At 37.6% G+C, this 21872-nt stretch overlaps 1 protein-coding gene across 3 annotated transcripts in view; it reads right to left on the bottom strand.

Moving 5' to 3' along the window:
* Nucleotides 1-21872, bottom strand: part of LOC150078191 (voltage-dependent calcium channel subunit alpha-2/delta-2-like) — a 663667-nt gene that overhangs the window by 186458 nt on the left and 455337 nt on the right. For all 3 annotated transcript variants that reach the window (XM_090384688.1, XM_090384689.1, XM_090384690.1), the window contains 2 exons: nucleotides 19754-19846; nucleotides 1549-1643 (listed from right to left, as the gene is read on the bottom strand). In XM_090384688.1, coding sequence (XP_090240814.1) covers nucleotides 1549-1643; nucleotides 19754-19846 — 188 coding nt within the window. The remainder of the gene's footprint in view (nucleotides 1-1548; nucleotides 1644-19753; nucleotides 19847-21872) is intronic.

Here is a 21872-nt window from a genome sequence, read left to right as displayed (position 1 = left end):
CTCATATGTTTCTAGTCTACTTTTAGACAAATTCCCAAACTCGATACTGTTGGTAACAGTACTGGATGCCCTGGATAAGGTGTGATGATCAGTGTGACATACTTAGACCAAAACTTAAGCAAATGGGTACCTGATGAGTGCAACTTGTGGTAAGCAGATGACAAGAATCTAAAAATTATGAAATTATGCCTGAAAATTCAACAGAAGCAACCACAGATATTGGAAGTTGGTGTGCTTATACTCCATAATAATGTAACTTAACCTTCACAGTCTGTACAGCTTGTTTTCACTTTCAAGCAGGAAGCATGACCTCACCCCTTATAGTACTAATACGAGTAATTACTAACTATTCCTGAAGCTCAAGGAACCATTGCATGGATAAAGATTTCTGTCTCTAGAAGTATTGAGTGCAGAGCCATGATCCAACACATCAGACAGCTTAACTTCAACATGTTTAACTTCAGTGTAGTCTCATTCATGAAATTTACATTATCCAAGTTCTGCATTACTTCTTGAACCAGTGACTTCATAATTTTCACTAGAACAGAAGTTGAGCTAACAGGTCTGTAATATCTCATGTCAATGTTTGATCCCCCTTGTGAATAGGAGAGACATTTGCACATCACCAGTGTATAGGGTCTTTCCCTGAATCCAAAAATGCTCTCATAATTATGGCTAAGGGTTTGCTTACTTCCTTTGTTGCCTCCCTTAATATAATTGGATAGAACCCATCCATTCCAGGTGCCTTTTTTTTTTTTAATATTTAGCTTCACATCTCTCTTCCACTTAGTTATCACAAAATCACTTGTTAGAGTTTGATAAACTTCTGGAATCTCCTTCCCTAAAGAATTAGGGAAGGGGACTGCATCTACATTCATATGTAAATACAGATGTAATATACCTATTCAGTTTGTCAGCAATCTGAGTAGCATCATCAACAATTAAATCATTCATATCTAGTGCATAAATGTGATTCATCCCAATCTTTTCTGTTTATATAAGAAAAGAAGTGTTTGATGCTTTTCTTTGCATTCTTTGCGAGAGACTTCTCATAATCTATCTTAGCTTGCCTAACCTCCTTTGTGATTTGATTGCAGACTAATTTATATCTACTGTAGTCTATTGCTAGTCTATAAGCCTATAATTGCTTACTTCAAACTTTGAAACACCCCCCCCAGTCCCCTTTCTTAACATGAATGACATTTGTGAATCGCTTGTCTATAGGGATATCCTGAATCCTCTAGGGCTACTGTTATTGAAACAAATAACCATTGTTTTGGTAATCAATCATATTAACTTCAGATTATAAAATTTTTATCATACTATTATAATTATTTCATGTATTAAAAGAGTTGTTGCTTACATATGAAAAAGAAAATGTCCCATGATTTGTAGTTCACCTTGTTTATTTAAAAAATTACTATGGAAAGTGTAATGACTGGATAGACCTAACCTTTTTATAAATAAAATTAGTGTTTATTTGAAGATAAAATAAGGAATCATTGTAATTAATAATGAATGAAATATTATATAATTTTTAATACTTACTGCAACAGCACAACTTACAGGAACTTTACCAGGACTGCTAGGAGTAGATTCTAAATATGGTTTAAACCAAAGGGGATCTACTTGTACACCAACCACTGGAAAAAAAATATATAATAAAATAAAAAAATAAATAAATTACAGATATGCATACATTTAACTCAGAGATGTTTAATCCACAGCCCATTTCTTCATACTGCATGGCCCCTGACCATACAGTAGCTCTATAAGTGTTATGCTCCTGTTCAAACTTAAAACAAGTAGCATATTACAAAATATAGTTTCACGCTGATTTTTGAAAATATCTATTCTTAGCAATAGTTGATTTTTCTTCATTGCTTTCTTATGATGTTTTATGCATCTTCCTCAATATTTAACTATAAATCATGTAATAAGAATATTATTAGGGTCTCAAAAACTGTTTTAGATTCTCATATTTAACCCTTTAGCAGGCACTTGCTAAAAGTCACATTGACAGATGCATCTGAATTCTACATGGAAATGTTTAGAATAAAGGCTGTTGTTGTTGTTTGGTTTTTAGGAGCATTAGCAACTAAAGCCATATTGCTTCGGGGATATGCGGTGGTCATTCCATGACCTTTCTGCATCCTCCGTATTTGGTGGTCACGGGCTCGAACCCCGGTATAATCAAGAAGCGTGTGCTATGCACTGCAGCTCCTGCCCACCTGGCTACGGAGGTGCCTAAAATAAAGGCAATCAATAATTTAAAATTAGGCACTTCTTAATGTATTCATTATCTTTACAGTAAGAAGAATATATATTTTTTAATTATTAATTTACTTTTTTTTTTTTTTTATAAATTAACATCAAACATGATTATAAATCATCACAATAGATAGTTCAATAAATCAGCAAACAAAATTGACAATTTGGATGCTTATGTAAAAATAAAAGTTTATTATTTTATTTTTTCAGTATTATGGACAATTATGATGGGTGCATACAGAATTGAAGTGTCAATACATTCAGAAATTTTGCATCATATCAGCAGACCACTAGTAATGGCTATATTTTGTGTGCCAGTCTGTGCAGCTTGAAAGAGCTTAAATTAAATAAATTTGGAAAAGGCCATACACTGCAACCTGATCTTACATGTCACTGGTGACAGTGCAGTGATGACCTAAAGAATCTTGGTAGTATACCCTGCATAACCACTGTTGTGTAGGGTCCAACACAATATTTTCATGATTTAAGCTTTGTTAAATTCATTTTATTTCAATTTTGTTGTTTATTTTAAAAATACTAAATTTTAGTTAATGCAATCTCTTTCAAGTAATGAATTAATTTTTAATATTGTGCATCAAAACTGTTTATTATTTCAGTTCCATTGACCTGCACATCAGTTTTGACTTTCTAACAGTTATGTTAGAAATCAATATTGAATTGTTACATAACCTAATTAGATTACATAACCCTTCATTAGATTACATTACATGATAATTATGTTCAAGGCAAAAGCCTTCTTATATCCACTTCCAGTGCTTTTTTTTGTGACGGTATGCAACGGTACGGCATACTGGCACCTTTATTAACAGTCACGCGTGACATTTGGATGCAGTGCACTTCGAAATTTGTAATATTCCGTAAATTTTTTTCACATGTTTATCTACTATTCAAATAAGCTTAAAATTATTTAACTAAATTTACATTTTTCACTCTATTGTTAAGATATTTTCTATATAAAACTGTATAACCATTTCTATAATTCTAAATTACTCAGTCGGACCTCTGTTTAACTATTTTGAATTCCCCTTGGAAGTTACATTTAAAATAGTTTCCGTTGAGTGAGAAAATTTTCATATAGCGCACGGATTAGGAGAGAATTAACTCGGTATGCACTGTTTGCATTTCTCGCCTTCAGACAATTTAGGCAGTTAGTGCTGCTGCTGCACGAATTAAGAGAGACGAAGGGATTACCATTCTACAACTTAATGGTACCTGGTAAAAACTATCCGACCATCTGTCCCACATACGGAGAAGTCACGCTAGTCTGCAGTGAGCAGATCAAGGTGTATTCCCAATGGGCTCTGTTCCACCTTCTACTGCAGTGGTGTCCAAACATTTCCTGTACAGGGGCCATATTCAAAAAAATTCAAAGTTAGATTTCTTTAGTGTGTTACATTTGCCATATCTTGTTGCATGTAAAAGTAAAATTTAAAATATTCAAAAATTTTATTAAGTACAATACACAATTATATTTACTGAACAAAAACATTTAATGAGAATTTTTTTGATAATTAACAAAATTTAAAATGCTGTTTTAGTTCGCTTTCCTCGCGGGCCATATGTTGGACACCACTGTGAATCAACTGTAAGCGCTCCCTTCGAGAATTAGGGGAGAGTGATTTTCTTCTACCCCGACAAATAATCATCTGTTGTTTCGCGGAAGTGCATTATCCACATTTTCCCATAAATTTTCCCTATCTCTGTTTACATGGTCACAGTACCTGAATATCTGAATGACACTGACATTTTGGACAGTTTCAAAAAAAAAAAAAAAATTCAAATTTAAGAACTAGTGACAATGCCGATGACGAGAGAAGGAAAACGAGGACAACGAAGGCATTAAACCTTCTAAGTATGAATTGTTGGCATTTGGTGAAAATGATTAGAAAATTGTCAATTAGGTTACAGTTAAATGCAATTCGTGGATTTTGGGGGTACCTAATTGAAAAGATGGTTTCGGAAGAATTGAAGAATTTTATGGACGCTCTGAGTATGATACCAATTTCATCGAGTGAATGTGAACGAGGATTTTCACAAATGAATCTGACTGTCAGCCCAACCAGAGCTTCGTTGATAACAAAAACAGTTTCCTCACTACTGTTTCTTAAAACTGTATGCCCACCGCTGAGCTGCTTCGATCCATAAAAATATGTCGATTCGTGGCTGCTTCGGAAACGTCAATCAGCAACCGACATACACAAAGAGGAAGTAAAGAAGTCGGCATAGGGTGTCGGATGAAAACTTAATAAAAATTTGGAATATTCTACAAAAACTTTATTATAAAATTATTTTTACTTATGTTATTTATTTTTACTTATTATTTTTAGGGGCCATGGTCTAACGAAGGACCCTTAAAATGTCACTCGGATGTCTGCCTGTCTGTCACAGCATTGTATCTCTGGAACCACTCAACCTACTAACTAGAAATTTTGCATGGGTTTGCACATCAAGTGGACCAACATAACGCCATACTGATCGTTGTTGAAAAAAATGTCTGAGAATTGGAGGGGAGTTAAAATGTGGGGGGATAAAAATGTTGTCGACAGCCTATATATATACTTGAATAATTAATTTATTCTTAATAAACTGTGTTAATATACTAAATTTGTTAATTGCTAAACTGTGTTAATATACTAAACTAGAAACTTTTTTTCAGTTACCAAAAAGCTCTCTATTTGAGATACTACAATAACGACCATTCGTATCATCCTGAGTGCCTGGCACTCAGTAGTTGACCGATTTATTTACTTATTTTATTCACATTTTACTTATTTTTCTATATATACTTGAATAATTAATTTATACTTAATAAACTGTGCTAATATACTAAATTTGTTGTTTTTATTTCAAAAACATTACTATGAAAGTAACAATATCAGGAAAAAAAAATTTTTAGAGTTCTTTTGATATCCTTTTAATTTTCAATTTTTCCTGATAGCAAAGAATGAGTACCTGCACCTATTTTTTTACAAAAAAAGCACTGTCCACTTCACTTGCTCATCATTTTGTATTCTGGATATATTTTGTCACTGAGCCATTCAGGTCTTCACAATGACCATCTACCCACTGACGAGATCCCAAAAGAATTGAAGCCTATGTCTGTATAGTGGCTGTCCGTTTGAGAATTTATTAGGTGTATCAGCATCTGTGGCATATACACCGATGAGCCAATACATTATGACCAGCGAGTCATTATTTGAATTGAAGCAACTGCAGGTGAACTACAGTGCTTGCGTGGGTCGGGACACAGTATAAAAAACACCTGATACTGAGCTCCGTTGATCAGTGTTACTCTTTTTCTGCAGATGGGAAAGGCAGTGTACTTAAGCGAGTTTCACAAAGGCCAAATTGTAATAGCCAGACGACTGGGTCAGAGCATATCCGAAATGGCATGGCTAGTGGGGTGCTCATGGTCCCTGGTTAGTACCTACCGAAAGTGGTCTGAGGAGGAAAAATCCACGAACCACCGGCGAGGTGTTGGATGATCACGATGCTCGAGGTGAGTGAAGGCTCTCCCGGATGGTATGTGGCAACAGAAGGGCAACTGTGGCGCAATTCGCCAGTAATTGGAATGTTGGTTGTTGTTGTTTGTTTGTTGTTTGTTTGTTATTTGGTTTTTAGGAGCATTAGCAACTAAGGCCATATTGCTCCAAGGATATGCGGTGGTCATTCCCTGACCTTTCTGCATCCTCCGTATTTGGGTTGGAATGCTGGTGATGGGAGTAATGTGTGACAACACACAGTACATCGAACCCTGCTGATAATGGAGCTGCTTAGCCACAGGACACAGGCCACTCCAAGTGTCCATGCTAACCACGGTTCACCGGCAACAGCACCTACAATGGGCATGCGAGCATCAAAGCTGGACCTTGAGTGACTGGAAGAAGGTTGTCTGGTCTGATGAATCACGTTTTCTGTTGCACCATGTGGACAGCCGGGTACGTGTGCGTCATTTACCTGGGGAAGTGATGGTGCCTGGATGCACCATGGGATGAAAACAAGCCAGTGGCAGCTTGTTTGAGACTCGTTCACGGAACATGAGGAAGACTTCCAGGTATTGCCCTGGCCTCCAAATTCCCCAGACATCAATCCCATTGAGCATCTGTGGCTTGTGTTGGAACAGCAACTCTGATTAAAAGATCAGGAAGGTACCTGCATGATAATGGAATCATACAATGGTACTTTATTTAATTTTATGGCTGGTGAACCAAAGCTCAGTGCTTTCATGCACCATATGGCTAATACACAGATAGCCATCCATATGAGGAGAGAGTCAAAGAGGTAGTTCATTTAATTTTTATATTTTTTCTGTTATTATTTTCTTTAATTTATTGTAATTGTTTTTATTATTTATTTGTTTTCTTGGCTGGTATAAAGAAAGCCTGTAGTTTCCTTGCACTATAATACAAATACAAATGTTAAATTCATATTCATAAATATGCTGAATAGCATTAGCATTAGTAAAGGCTTGTGATGTGAGAAAGCAAGCTTATATAGCATCAGCCAAAAAAAAAAAAAACAAAAAAAAACACACCCTTCTCATTTCACCCATCCACTCACTCCAAATGTTTGTCTAGATTTGCCTTGAATCAATTTAAGTTATCAACTTCTACAATGACAGATGCAAGTTTGTTCCAGCAATCAACCACCCTCTGGCTAAAGGCAAACTTCCACACATCTATCCTACAACTGTCTTTCCTCAATTTGAATTTATGCTCTCTCAGGTGATTATTGAGCAAGAGGAAGAATCCCATCTGCATTGAGCCTGCTCAAACCATTCAAGGCTTTATACACCTCACATTATAGTGTCTGGAGACTAGGCACCTTGCAGGTCCCTAGTCTCCAGTCTCTATAATTTGCAAAACTTAAGGCCTTTTTTTTGTAAGAGCAACCCTTTGTTCCATTCACTAATATTGTTGCCCTTTTCTGTATCCGCTCCAGCAGCTCTACATCCTTCTTAAAATGCGGCCTCTAGACCTGTGTGCAGTACCCAAGGTGTGGCCTGACCATTGCCTTATACAATGGGATATAATCACCTTCTTACCCCTAGAAAAATACCTGTATATCACTGACAAGACACCTGAGCTACTCTTGCAGACCCTCTGCATCGCTCAGAATACTTCATATCTGCTTGCAAAATTACCCCCAGATCCTTTTCATTCTCTACCATTGACAGTGTAGTACCACACATTTGATAGTTATTCTGTGGTTACTGCTTCCCATATGCAGTACTTTACATTTGTCAATTTTAAACTTCAGTTGCCACCTCTCAGCCCATCTGTTCAACTTTTTTAGATCCTGCTGAAGCAGTGTAAAGTCATTAGTGTCATTAACAACCCTACTGACATTTGTATCATTTGCAAACTTGGACATTAAGCTGATAAACACCATCATCAATATCATTAATAAATACAGAAAACAATGGGCCCACCACCTACCCCCGGGGGAACTCCACTAATAACATTAGTCCACGAAGGGCAGTGTCTATTGATTACCACTCGCTGTCTTCTTCCACTTAATCTCCATAGCAGCAATTTACCTCCAATACCACACTGCTCCAATTTGTGCAGCAGTCCCCCATATGCAACAGTATCAAAAGCCTTTCTAAGATCAAACTATATGACATCAAAATTATTCTTTGCATCCAGTTCTTTTGTGACCACATCACAGTATCCAATCAAATTGGTCAGACAAGACTTCCCCTTAACAAATCCATGCTGTGTCTAAGCTATAACTGTAGTCTTGTCTAGATGATCCTGCAGTGCTTCTTTAACCAGTGCCTCCATTAATTTCCCTGGAACAGAAGTTAAACTAACAGGTCTGTAATTAATTGTGTCACCCTTTGATCCTCCTTTGTGAATTTGGGTCACATTTGCACATGTCCAGTCCATGGGTACCTCCCCTTCAACAATTTCTCCTGCGATGAAATTGTTGAAGATAAACATAATTTCATTTCATTTGAAATGAAATTATGTTTATCTTCAACATTTGAAATGAAATGATTTAATTTTTCTACATTAAAATGCCTTTTAACTCAATTTCTTTTAATATATATTAGTAAGTAATGAATATCTGTTGTGAATGATATCTCTTGTTGCATTCATATGCAGCCAATCATTATCACTGACACGAAATGCTGTTGTGTTGATTTTTCTTAGGGAACTTGTGACATCTCCTCCTGTAGTAAAAGAATGCCAAAAATATTATCCTTGTTTTTAATATTCAAAATGAGGAGTTTTAAATCCAGTAGTGGTGAATAAAAGACAGATACAGCATTTCTATTCAATAAATTTAAATAATCTCGTGCAAGCATGTGTGCATATGCACACTTCACTGAACTATGAACACCTCTACCTTTATGTTTGGTATGTGGTTTAAAATTGTTGAATGAATCAATGGTGCCATACATATAATAATATGTTGGGCCCCACGAAATTTCATAATGCCGAGGTTCAAAACAGCTTCCATGTATACTTTTATAAAATTTATCAACTAATAAGATTTTAGCTTTCTTACAATCAAAAAGGCATTTCAATCCAATGTAATGTGAGGCTGGATCACACCTGGAGGTCTTGACAAATTTAATGTCACCTCAGGATTTATACAGGCGAGTTTTTAAACAATGCTATTTATGTCTCTAAAGTAAGCTTGTTCATATTTACTGGACATATCATAGAATGTTGATATTTTCTTCATTCAGAACCATGGCAATGACAACCTACACTTTTTCCACTCTTTGCTGAACTCAACTCAATGTCAAAAGTAGAAAAACAGAAGCAACTGTCATTCCTGAATATGTCACAAACTCAGACAGATCCACCATCAACACTGGTGCACTAAAACTGATTCCAGTTTTATCCTCCAACAGTTCCTACCATCTATCAATAAAAGTAAAATACAATATCTTTCAGTCCTTTAACCACTGAGCATTTCTGACTGCTTAGATACCTGCTTAGAATGTTGATATTTTCTTCATTCAGAACCATGGCAATGACAACCTACACCTTTTCCACTCTTTGCTGAACTCAACTCAATGTCAAAAGTAGAAAAACAGAAGCAACTGTCATTCCTGAATATGTCACAAACTCAGACAGATCCACCATCAACACTGGTGCACTAAAACTGATTCCAGTTTTATCCTCCAACAGTTCCTACCATCTATCAATAAAAGTAAAATACAATATCTTTCAGTCCTTTAACCACTGAGCATTTCTGACTGCTTAGATACCTGAGGATATTTGCAATGAATTGCATCAAATCACATATGAATGAATATGTAATATGAAATTATGATAGTTTCAGAAAGTTTTTAATTCTTTTCAGTGGGTTACACTAATGTCATCAGCTGAAAATTCTAAATGGGAAGCACTCAGAGAAGATCACAGAAGCCACTAAGTTTTTTATCCCAAGAGATGTGGATTAAGGCAGTGTTTCTCAACCTGTGTGCCACGAGTATGCTTCGGTGTGCTGCGGAAAACGCAAATATAAAAAATTAATAAATCCAAGTTTTATAATAAAAATGAATTCAAATAAAACAAAATTTATTTACACTCCACCAATCCCAGCCCCCTTCCAGCGGTCAATGGACACCACATTTTGATTCCTAGTACCAGATCTGTTCACCTTTATTCACCTTTTGATTCCTAGTACCAGATCTGTTCACCTTTATTCACCTTTTGATTCCTAGATCTGTTCACCTTTATTAAGCCATTCTTATCATTTGAGAGACTTTCCCAGGCACTCTGCAGTTGTATAAGTGCAACTTGTCAGCAGCATAGTAAGAAAGTTCCTGTGTTTTAAAATTACTTTTTGTGTTTTTATATCTCTAAAACGTCATATTCAGTTAATTTGTATAGAACAGATATTTTCAATTTACTGTATTAGTATATTTTGGAAGTAATTTTAATTTTTTTAGAAATGATTAGTGATGGATAAATTTTTAGTGTAAGGAAATCAGAAGAGGCAAATTAATAACAACGAGCTTGTAGAAAATGACAAAAACAAAAAAGAGCAACCATTAACATCAAAAAAGAAGAAACGTCGTAAATATGATGGTGATGGAATTTTTGTATCTGGTAACAAAGATTGTCCTCTACCTTTATGTTTGGTATGTGGTTTAAAATTGCCGAATGAATCAATGGTGCCGAGTAAATTGCAGCGTCATTTTTCTATGAAACACGAGAATTTATTGTCCAAAACTATGAAATATTTTAAAAGACTGCTCTACTAGAAAACAAGGTACAGAATTTTATAGTATGGCTAAAATATCTGATAAAGTGCAAGAAGCCAGCTATTTAGTAGCTGAACTGATGGAAAAAAATAAAAATAATAAAAAATAAAATAAAGAAATATTGCCTGATTGCAGAAAGGCTAATTTTACCAGCATGTGGGGTAATCGTGAAAAGTATTTTGGGAGAGGAAGCTGAAAAAATATTATGTCAGTACCACTTTCAAACAGCACAATTAGCAGAAGTATAAAAGAAATGTCTGACGATATTGAAGAACAAGTTGTTCAACATATTAATAATTTTGGGCAACTGTTTGCATTGCAACTAGATAATTCTACAGATATTAGGGGGAAAGCCCAAATAATAGCATTTGTCAGGTTTATCGAAAACGACACAATTATGCGGTGGTCATTCCCTGACCTTTCCGCATCCTCCATATTTGGTGAGATAGGCTCGAACCCCGGTCTAATCAAGAAGTGTGTGCTATGCACTGCTGCTCCTTCCCACCTGGCTACGGAGGTGCCTTGCAGAACTAGGGTGAAGAGTTTTGCCACATCCTGCATATAGAACAGACTTGTCCCCCATATGATTTTTTTTTTTTTTTTTTTTTTTTAATATTTGGAGATATGAAAAGTTATCTTCATGGAAAACACTTTTTGACTGAAGAGGAGCTCAAAAAGACAGTAATAAGCTGGTTTTAACAGCAGTGTTCCTAATTTTACAACAATGCATGTTCAAACTCACAACAAATTTACAACTGCAAGTTAGAAAGAATTATGGAAAAAATGTACTGATAAACAAGGAGGATAAATAAACAAGGAAGTAAGCAAACACTTAGTCATAATTATGAGAGCATCCTTGGACTCAGGGGAGGCCCCCCATGGTTGAGAGATGTGCAAATATGTCCCCAATTCACAAAGGGGGATCAAAGAGTGACAACAAGTAATTACAGAGCTGTTAGCTTAACCTCTGTTATAGGAATAATGGAGTCACTGGTTAAAGAAGTGCTGCAGGATCATTTAAACAAGACTGCAGTTATAGTTCAGACACAGCTTGGGTTTGTTAAGGGAAAGTCTCGTCTGACCAATTTGATTGGATGCTAGCTTGGGAGGAATACAAGGACTAATAGATTAACAGTAGCCACTGGCAGAGGTGAAAGTGATTGTTGCACTGCTTCTATTGGAATGAGCAGCAGCAATGAAAACAAGATGCAGGGTATTTCAGAGCCTGCTGGGAGTCACTGCAGTACAAGTAAACACATGGGTTGTGTTAGGGTAGCTAAGAATAAGAACAGATGGATGTAACTTGCATGTACACCAATGCTAAGGGTTTGGTAAATAAATTTGATGAATTTGAGGTATCGCTCAGAACATCAAAGGCAAGATATTGTGGGGATATCACAGACGAGGTGTCACACAGATATAAGGAATGCAGAACTGGAATTTGGGGAGTACAATGTGTACAGGAAGGATAGACAAAATAGGAAGGGAGGAGAGGTTATACTATTAGTTAAGAAACACATAAAATCCAAGAAAGTGAAGCCAATTGACATCGCGGGACAGTGCAGTGTCGAGTCAATTTGGTGTGACATAAGCATTGGGAGATCAAAATTGAGAGTAGGAGTGTGTTATAGGCCTAATGACTCTGATGAGTATAATAAGAAACTGTACGGGGAAATAGAGTGGGCCAGTAAATGAGAGAGTCTTATAATGGGGGATTTTAATTTCTCAGATATTGACTGGAATTTGTGGGTTGGTCACACACACACACTAGCAAGGCTTTTGTGGATTTATTGGATGATTGTTTTCTACATCAGCATGTTCGGGAGGCAACTAGAGGGAGTAATACTCTTGATCTGATTATCAGTAGTGATTCTTCATGTATTAAGAATCTGCAGATAAAGGACCCACTATGTGGCAGTGATCACAGTGTGCTGAAGTGGGATTTACTCAAAGAAGTAACTACCATCAGGGAAGGGTTTTTGCTTTCGTAAATGTGACTATGGTGGTCTGAGACAGTATTTAAATTCTATATGGCGGGACCAACTCATGATGTTACCAAGAGCAAATTCAAAATGGGAAGCGATCAAAGAATTTATCTTGGAAGCTACTAGGCTTTACATACCAACTAAGAAATATTGTTCAAGGTTTAGGCCTAAATGGATGTCAGAAGAACTAATGAGACATGTGGCAGAGAAGAAAAATTCATGAGGTGCATATAAATTAATGGGTGACATGGAAGCCTATGATAGATATAAGCTGGTCTGTAACCAAGTCACACAGGAAATTAGGCAGGGAAAGGCAGATTATGAGAAATCCTTAGCAAAGGATGCAAAGAAAAACAACAAAGTTCTTTATCTATGTAAACTCTAGAAGGAATAGGGATGAATCAGATTGGTCCACTGGATATTGATGGTTCAACTGTTGGTGATCCTACTCAGGTGGCTAACAAACTGAATGAATATTTTGCATCTACATTCACCCATGAGGAGTTATCCAGGGAGGAGAATGCCAGAGGTGAGTTAAACTTTGGCAGTGAGTTGGATGAATTTGTAATAACTGAGAGGAAAGTGGAGGAGAAATTGTTAAAGATAAACATAAAAAAGACACCCGAGGTGGACGGGATCTATCCAGTTATATTAAAGGAGGCAGCAAAGAAGTTGTTGTTGTTGTTGTTTGGTTTTTAGGAGCATTAGCAACTAAGGCCATATTGCTCCAGGATATGCGGCGGTCATTCCTTAACCTTTCCGCATCCTCCGTATTTGGTGGTGACGGGGTCGAACCCCGGTCTAATCAAGAAGCGTGTGCTACGCACTGCAGCAAAGAAGTAAGCAAACACTTAGCCATAATTATGAGAGCTTCTTTGGACACAGGGGAGGTACCCATGGACTGGAGATGTGCAAATGTGACTCCAATTCACAAAGGATGATCAAAGGGCAACAGAAGTAATTATAGACCTGTGAGTTTAACTTCTGTTCCAGGAAAATTAATGGAGGCACTTGTTAAAGAAGCACTGCAGGATCATCTAGTCAAGACTTCAGTTATAGCTCGGACACAGCATGGTTTTGTTAAGGGAAAGTCTTGCCTGACCAATTTGATTGGATACTATGATGTGGTCAAAAAGAAACTGGATGCAGGGAATAACTTTGATATCATATATTTGGATCTTAGAAAGGCTTTTGATACTGTTGCACTTGGAAAACTGCTGCACAAATTGGAGCAGTGTGGCATTGGAGGCAAATTGCTGCTATGGATAAAGGGATGGTTCAGTGGGAGAAGACAGAGAGTGGTAATCAATGGACACTGCTCATCGTGGACTAACGTTATTAGTGGAGTCCCTCAGGGTTCAGTATTGGGTCTATTGTTGTTTTCTGTATTTATAAATGATATTAATGATGGTATATCAAGCTTAATGTCCAAGTTTGCAGATGATACGAAAGTTGGCAGGGTTGTTAAGGACACTAATGACAGTACTGCTGCAACAGGATCTGGAAAGGTTGAGCAGATGGGCTGAGAGGTGCAAATGAAGTTTAATATTGACAAATGTAAAGTACTACATATGGGAAGCAGCAACCCCAGAGTGACATATCAACTCTGTGGTACTACACTGAGAGTAGTAGAGAACGAAAAGGACCTGGGTATAATTGTGCAGGCAGATATGAAGTTTTCTGACAGTGCAGATGGTCTGCAAGTGTAGCTCATAGTGTCTTGGCAATGATATACAGGAATTTTTCTAGCAGGGATAAGGCGGTTGTTGTTATTTGGTTTTTAGGAGCATTAGCAACTAAGGCCATATCGCTTCAGGGATATGCGGTGGTCATTCCCTGACCTTTCCGCATCCTCCGTATTTGGTGGCTCACTGGCTCGAACCCTGGTCTAATCAAGAAGCACGTGCTACGCACTGCTGCTCCTGCCCACCTGGCTATGGAGGCACGAGCCAGGTGAGCCAGGATAAGAGCATTGCCTTATCCCCTTATATAAGGCAATGGTCAGGCCAAACCTTGAGTACTGTATACAGATAAGAGCAACAAGATTAGTGAATGGAACAAAGGGTTGCTCTTACGAAGAAAGGCTTAAATTTTGCAAATTACAGTGTCTGGAGACTAGGCACCTGTAATGTGATGTGATTGAGGTGTATAAAGCCTAGAATGGTTTGAGCATGCTCAATGCTGATGGAATTCTTCCTCTTGCACAGAATAATCATTTGAGAAGGCATAAATTCAAATTGAGAAAAGACAGATATAGGATAGATGTGCGGAAAATTGCCTTTAGCCAGTGGGTTGTGGAAGTTGAGAGCCTAAATAAATTTAAGGCTGAGCTGGACAGGTATTTCGAATGAACGGTGGAGTGAAATGGGAGCGTGTTTTTTTTTTTTGTTTTTTTATTTGGCTGATGCTACATAAACTTGCTTTCTTGCATCATATGCCTATACTAATGCCAATGATGTGATCACAAAGGAACTGTATGAAAAAAATTAGTTTGATATCATATACTTGGATTTTAGTAACGTTTTTGATACTGTTGCACATGGAAGACTACTGTACAAATTGGAGCAGTAATGGCAAGTTTCTGCTTTGGATAAAGGGATGTTTGAGTGGGAGAAGACAGCGAGTGCTAATCAATGGCAATTGCTCTTCATGGCCCAATGTTATTAGTGTAGTTCCCTCCGGTATGGTGTTGAGCCCATTGTTGTTTTGTATATTTATCAATGATACTGATGAAAGTATAACAGGGTTAATGCCCAGACAATACGAAACTTGGCAGGGTTGTTAATGACAATATGCTACTGAAAGAGGATCTAGAAAAGTTGAGCAGATGAGTTGAGAGGTGGTAACAGGCATTCTGTGTGTTATCAGAAACTCAGTCTAAAACATTGATGGATCCAATATCTTTTTATCTCAGAAGATTTGGGAGAAGTCCGGTTGGCCTGCCTCCCTAAAATACACTCGTGCACACCTTCTCGATGGTAAGTCCTGTTATGTCACTTAGGTGGCAACGAACGTGTAGAGTGGTTCTCTTTAAGACACCTGGTCAGCATGAAGAGAAAAAGACCAAACCCTCCAGCACATGACAGCACAACGAAACAAATGGCTCTCAGTCCCCAGCGGCTTTCACTCCCTCCTCTTACAGCAGCGAGAGGATCAGAGTGAAAGCAGAGGGTGCTAAGAATCTCTAGGTATGACCAGGCTGCCATGCAAGGAAACTGAATTTGGCCTGTTACAAAGTAAGATCGCTCATCGGTGAAGACAGGATATTAGAACTGAAAAGGAATTTGAAAATGTGAATTGGAATATCATCAGTTTCGCTGAAAGAAGAGGAAGAAATGAATCACTTATAAGTTTATCAAGTGGAAATCTGCTGTATACCAAGGGAAACAGTGAAAGGAGCAAAGGTGGAGTTGGCCTTCTGGTCCATAAAGATATAAAAAAACAACATTTTGGAATTCAAAAGTATATCACCAAGGGTGTCAAGACAACTACTCAGGATTTCTAAGAGGTACAAGTTAAAGGTTATAATGATTTATGCACCAACATCGAGCCACGATGATGAAGACGCTGAAGAAATGTACGCTGAAATTGAGTCTTCTAGATGAGCAGAAAACCCATTACGCTATTATTATGGGGGAATGGAATGGTTGCAAAGAGACAAAACAGTGCCGAAAGGAGAACTATAGAAAATTTTGGAATTGGTGAAAGACTTGTGGAATTGCAGATTCTCGAGGATTGTCAGTAATGTACACTTTTTTCATGAAAAGAATGAATAGAAAGTGGACAAGAAAGAGCCCAAATGGATTAACAACTAATGAAATTGACTTCATCCTCATTAACAGAAGATATATCGTGAATGTTAGTGTCCTGAACAAGGTAAATGTTGGAAATGATCACAGAATAGTAGTAGTAGTGATGCATGTGATGCAAGAAAGCAAGTGTATGAGCTTATGCAGCATCAACCAAAAAAAAAAAAAAAAAATCACACCATTCCCTCCAAATGCCTGTCCAGTTCCTCCTTAAATTTATTTAACCTATCAACTTCCACAACGGCAGATGGAAATTTGTTCCAGCAATTAACCACCCGCTGGCTAAAGGCAAATTTCCGAACATCTATTCTACATCTGTCTTTTCTTAATTTGAATTTATGCCCCCTTAGGTTCGTAATCTGAACAAGGGGAAGGATCCCATCAGAATTCAGTGTGCTCAACCCATTCAAGGCCTTATACACCTCAATCAGGTCACCGTGCAGGTGCCTAGTCTCCAGCCACTGCAATTTGCAGTGGCTGGGACTAGGCACTAGGAGAAGTAAGATCCTCTTACCTCTCTTGGTGAGAGGATCCCTTCATTCAAAATGATGCCTCCAGACCTGTATGCAGTACTCAAGGCGGGGCCTGACCATTGCCTTATACAGAGGGACAATCACCTCCTTTTCCCTGCTAGCAAAATTCCTATATATCATTGACAAAACCCCATGACCTGCCCTGGCAGCCTGTCTGCATTGCTCAGAAAACTTCATATCTGCCTGCACAATTACTCCCAGGTCTTTTTCATATTCTACCATCTTAAGTGTAGTACCACACAGTTGGTACGTTTCTCTGGGTTTACTTCTACCCATATGCAGTACTTTGCATTTGTCAAGGTTAAACTTCAGTTGCCACTTCTTAGCCCATCTGCCCAAATTATCTAGATCCTGTTGCAGTAGCACACTGCCATTACTGTCATTAACAACCCTGCCAACCTTTGTATCATCTGAAAACTTCGACACTAAGCCTGATATACCTTCATCAATATCACTGATAAATATACAAAACAACAGAGGACCCAACACCGAACCCTGTGGGACTCCACTAATAACATTAGTCCACGAAGAGCAGCACCCATTAATTACCACCCTCTGTCTTCTCCCACTCAACCATCCTTTTATCCATTGTAGCAACTTACCCTTAATACCATTCTGCTCCAATTTGTACAATAGTCTTCCAGGAAAGTGAAAAAAGTTTATGACATAGAAAAGGTGCAAGCTCTAGAATACAGATTTTGAGAAGAAGTACAGAAATGCCATCTAGGCCGAGGCTTCTTGGCATCAAGATTTTTAAAAATTTTTCTAATGTCCTTATGTCTCTCTGGCTGACAATGCAACAGAACTATCAGTTTGTCACAGAGGTGAAATATAGATGGACAATTGTTGCAGCCAATAGCTTTGGCCAGAGACAATTACAAGGCTGGACTATCATGTGGAAAAGAAGTTTCCCATCCTGTTCAAAATGAGTGTGGATTAATTAATAATTTTTTTTGCAACTTTCAAAAGCTTTTAGTGTATGCAGAAAATGATACTGGAGATTTGCATACCAGTCAATTGCAATATACTATGTTCTTATCTTTAACAGAATTAGTACATATTGGAAAACCAATATTTCGATATAGTTTGATGAAGTTTAGAATAAACATGTGATGGAATCGTAAAACAAGTAATGAGAGTGAGATGGGTGTTAGCTGAGGCAATCAATAATTGAGATTCTGTCAAAAAAAAGAAATGGAGCATAGCAAGCTGTAGGCAGAAATAGACATTGTCGAAACCGAAGTTGTGACCACATATATTTGTGAAACGAATGAGGAAGTTTTTGGGAGGCATAAATCTTCATGCAGATAAATTGGTTCCATAAGTTTGACTAATCATGACGCTTTGGCATAGTTGGCGGGGGAGGGGGGGACATGCATGAATTGATGAAATTTTTGAACATGGAATACACACCACAAGGATATATATTTAGCTTAGTGACATAATGTGGTCTTGGCAGTGTACTCATCAGATATACACTACTCAGACTCCCTCTAGTGAAAAACTGGCACAATGAAGTCATTGAAATTATATAGCAGACAATCCAGATGCCTCTTAGAGGGTTTATCACCTGGTTTAGTCTGATAGACTATTTAGTGACCAGCCTGCAAAAAAAATTAATTGCACTTCTTGAAACATAAGTAACATTGGATATGGAGGATATGATTCACACTGCATAACTGTACAGATGTAGAAATATTAGGACACTACTGACACTATGCTGCTGCTGCAACAGGATCTGCAAAGGTTGAGCAGATGGGCTGAGAGGTGGCAAATGAAGTTTAACATTGACAAATGTAAAGTACTACATATGGGAAACAGCAACCCCAGAGCAACGTATCAATTCTGTGGTACTACACTGACAGTGGTAGAGAATGAAAGGGACCTGGGGGTGGTTGTGCGGACAGATATGAAGTTCTCTGAGCAGTGCAGACGGGCTGCAAGAGTAGCTCATGGTGTATTGTCAATGATATATAGGAATTTTTCTAGCAGAGATAAGGAGGTGATTATTCCCTTGTATAAGGCAATGGTCAGGCCACACCTAGAGTACTGCATACAGGCCTGGAGGCCTCATTTCAAGAAGGATAGAGCTGCTGGAACGAGTACAGAGAAGGGCAACAAAATTAGTGAATGGAACAAAGGGGTGCTCTTACGAAGAAAGGCTTAAGTTTTGCAAATTACAGTGTCTGGAGACTAGGCACCAGCGAGGTGATCTGACAGAGGTGTATAAAGCCTTGAATGGTTTGAGCATGCTCAATGCTGATGGGATTCTTCCTCTTGCTCAGAATAATCACCTGAGAGGGCATAAATTCAAATTGAGGAAAGACAGATGTAGGATAGATGTGTCGAAATTTGCCTTTAGCCAGCGGGTGGTTGGTTGGTGGAACAGACTTCCATCCCTTGTTGTGGAAGTTGATAGCCTAAATAACTTTAAGGCTCAGCTGGACAGGTATTTCGAACGAACAGAGGGGTGAAGTGGAAGTGGTTATTTTTTATTTATTTATTTTTTTGGCTGATGCTGCATAAGCTTGCTTTCTTGCATCAAATGCCTCTACTAATGCTAATTAGTGCTTCACCCTAGCAAGTAAACATGGTTTTCAGCACTTCAAAACTCTGATAAGCAAAGGGGTGATATTGCATCAGCTTATAAGTATTGGAAATGCCATACCTTCATCCCTGCTTATGTTGGGTCACATCTGTGTTCAGCTAAATATACTAGGTGTGGTGCTTTTGATCAACTTTGATGAAATTTGGCCACAAGTGAGACCAGAATATTAGCTCCACCAGCATTTTAGATTCCCAGTACACAGCCCTGTCATAATGTCATAACTATATCAAACCAAAATAAACTGGAATAATTAAACTTCCTACTAATTAAAGATTACTGATTAAATCAGAACTAACCTGCAGGTTTATATGTGGTTCCACGTCTTGTTACAGAAACTGCTTTTACAGCTGTTGTTACCACTTCTCTACTCTGATTAGGTGAAAGACCCTCTAAAATGGCAGAAAGAGAGAGAGAGATTAATGTGTGAAAACATTTGCCATGATCAATTATAAAATCAATACAAAGGTTTTTAAATGAGCTGAAATTTAAGTATCTGATAGCTTCCAATACATTTATTCATAGTTGTCAACTTTTGGATTTTGAAAATCTGGAGATGAAGTAACTATAAGCAGGAGGAAAATGTGTTTTGGCCAAAACAGCAAAAAAAAAAAAAAAAAAAGGAAGAACAAACAACCTTCTCCACAATGTGATTGTGACGTTCCCAGACAGACAATTTACCACACTGTAAATGACTGCAAGCTGCATGCCTATCACGGTGACTGGTATGATTTCCTGCAGACGACTCTAGAGGCATCAACTTGGATTTGGACCTGGATTTATAGTGATATGTTTAAAACTATTTTGGTTTCATGGAGCAAAAGCTGCTTCAGTTATATTGCACCTATTCAAGTTTTGCTTTTACCAGTTAGGTTGTTACTGATGTTGGTATTAGATGCAGTTGGTAAGATTTATTAAATTGAGGGAAGAAAGAGTTCATTTACATCTGATTGTTCTCCGAGGGTAAGTTGAAGAGTTAATGGTTCATATGCACATGATTTGAAAGCTGACTGGTGGGCTATTTGGTATCGTGAGCACTCTGTGATTATGTGCTTTACTGTGAGTTGGGAATAACAATGAGGTCATTCTCGAGGATCATCTTTCATTAGGAGGTAAGAGTGTGTTAAATGTGTGTGTGTGTGTCCAATACAAGGCCAGGTGAGGATAACCTTTTCATGCCTATTTGAATGAAAACTTGATTTCTGGCATTTCAACTGTTGTTTGATATGATATGATTTGTTGCTGTTTGGGACCGCCAAGTTTATTTCCATATGTTTTCAGATGTTTTTCGAATGACATGGGTAAAATCACTGTATGGGATGTTATGCTTGAGAGAATTTACATTTGACGGATGTTTAGCAGCTTGGTCAGCACACTCATTGCCCAGTATTCCAGAATATTCAGGAATTCAAGGAAATCAAACAATTTGTTGTTTTGTTCTGAGGTGAGATAATCAAGGAAGAATTTTCTCAGATATGGATGAGTAGGATGATTTTCTAACTGTAAGGCCTTTATTACATTTAACGAGTCAGTAAAAATAACTTTTTGCAAGGGAAGTTTTGTCGCGATCCAATGTGAGACTTATGGCAAACAATTCTGCACTACATATACTGTAATCTATGGGAAGAGACTGAGAAAGTATGCTGTTTGCCGAGACCACTGCTGAACCTATGTGTGTCCTTTTGGAGACATCAGTGTGCATATGAAACTAATCAGAGAAATTCATTGCATAAGCAGAATGCAGTTGTTTCATAGATGTTGTGGGATTGCGATTTGTTTCCATTTTGTGAGATCCATGTCACAATCGACTGAACATATTTTCCAAGGCAGAAGGGATGTGGAATTATCTTGATAAATTTTATCTACACTTAAGTTGTTGTTGTTGTTGTTATTTGGTTTTTAGGAGCATTAGCAACTAAGGCCATATTGCTCCGGGGATACGCGGTGGTCATTCCTTGACCTTTCCGCATCCTCTGTACACTTAAGTTCCATTATGAAAGTAATTCTTTTAGTCGAATTCCCACCAGTTTGCATATGCTATAGGTTTATTATTATATAGGGTGTCCCATTTTGAATTATACAGATATTGCCATGTTGGATGTTCAGGAATGCTTTCAATTTTTATGGTATAGTTCAGAAGAAGAACTTGTCTATGAATTTGGAGTGGGAGTTCATGGATCTGTTTGTATAAACTGCAGACAGGTGATGCATGAAATGCTCTGGAAACAACATATAACATGCTATGATGAATAGAGTAACTGATTTAGGACAATTTTCCTAGCTGAAGAGTAGATGGGGAACCGTAATCTAATTCAGATCTTATCATTGCACAATAAATATGCAGGAGTGCATAACGATCAGCTCCCCATGTTATGGTAGATACTGCTTGGAGAATGTTTAATTTATTTAGACAGACTG

Source organism: Mastigoproctus giganteus, chromosome 11, assembly GCF_048544385.1.
Source record: "Mastigoproctus giganteus isolate SK-2022 chromosome 11, ASM4854438v1, whole genome shotgun sequence".
In the NCBI taxonomy this organism is placed as follows: Eukaryota; Metazoa; Arthropoda; class Arachnida; order Uropygi; family Thelyphonidae; genus Mastigoproctus; species Mastigoproctus giganteus.
The sequence above is the reverse complement of the archived record's forward strand: the minus strand, read 5'-3'. Positions and strand labels throughout refer to the sequence as shown.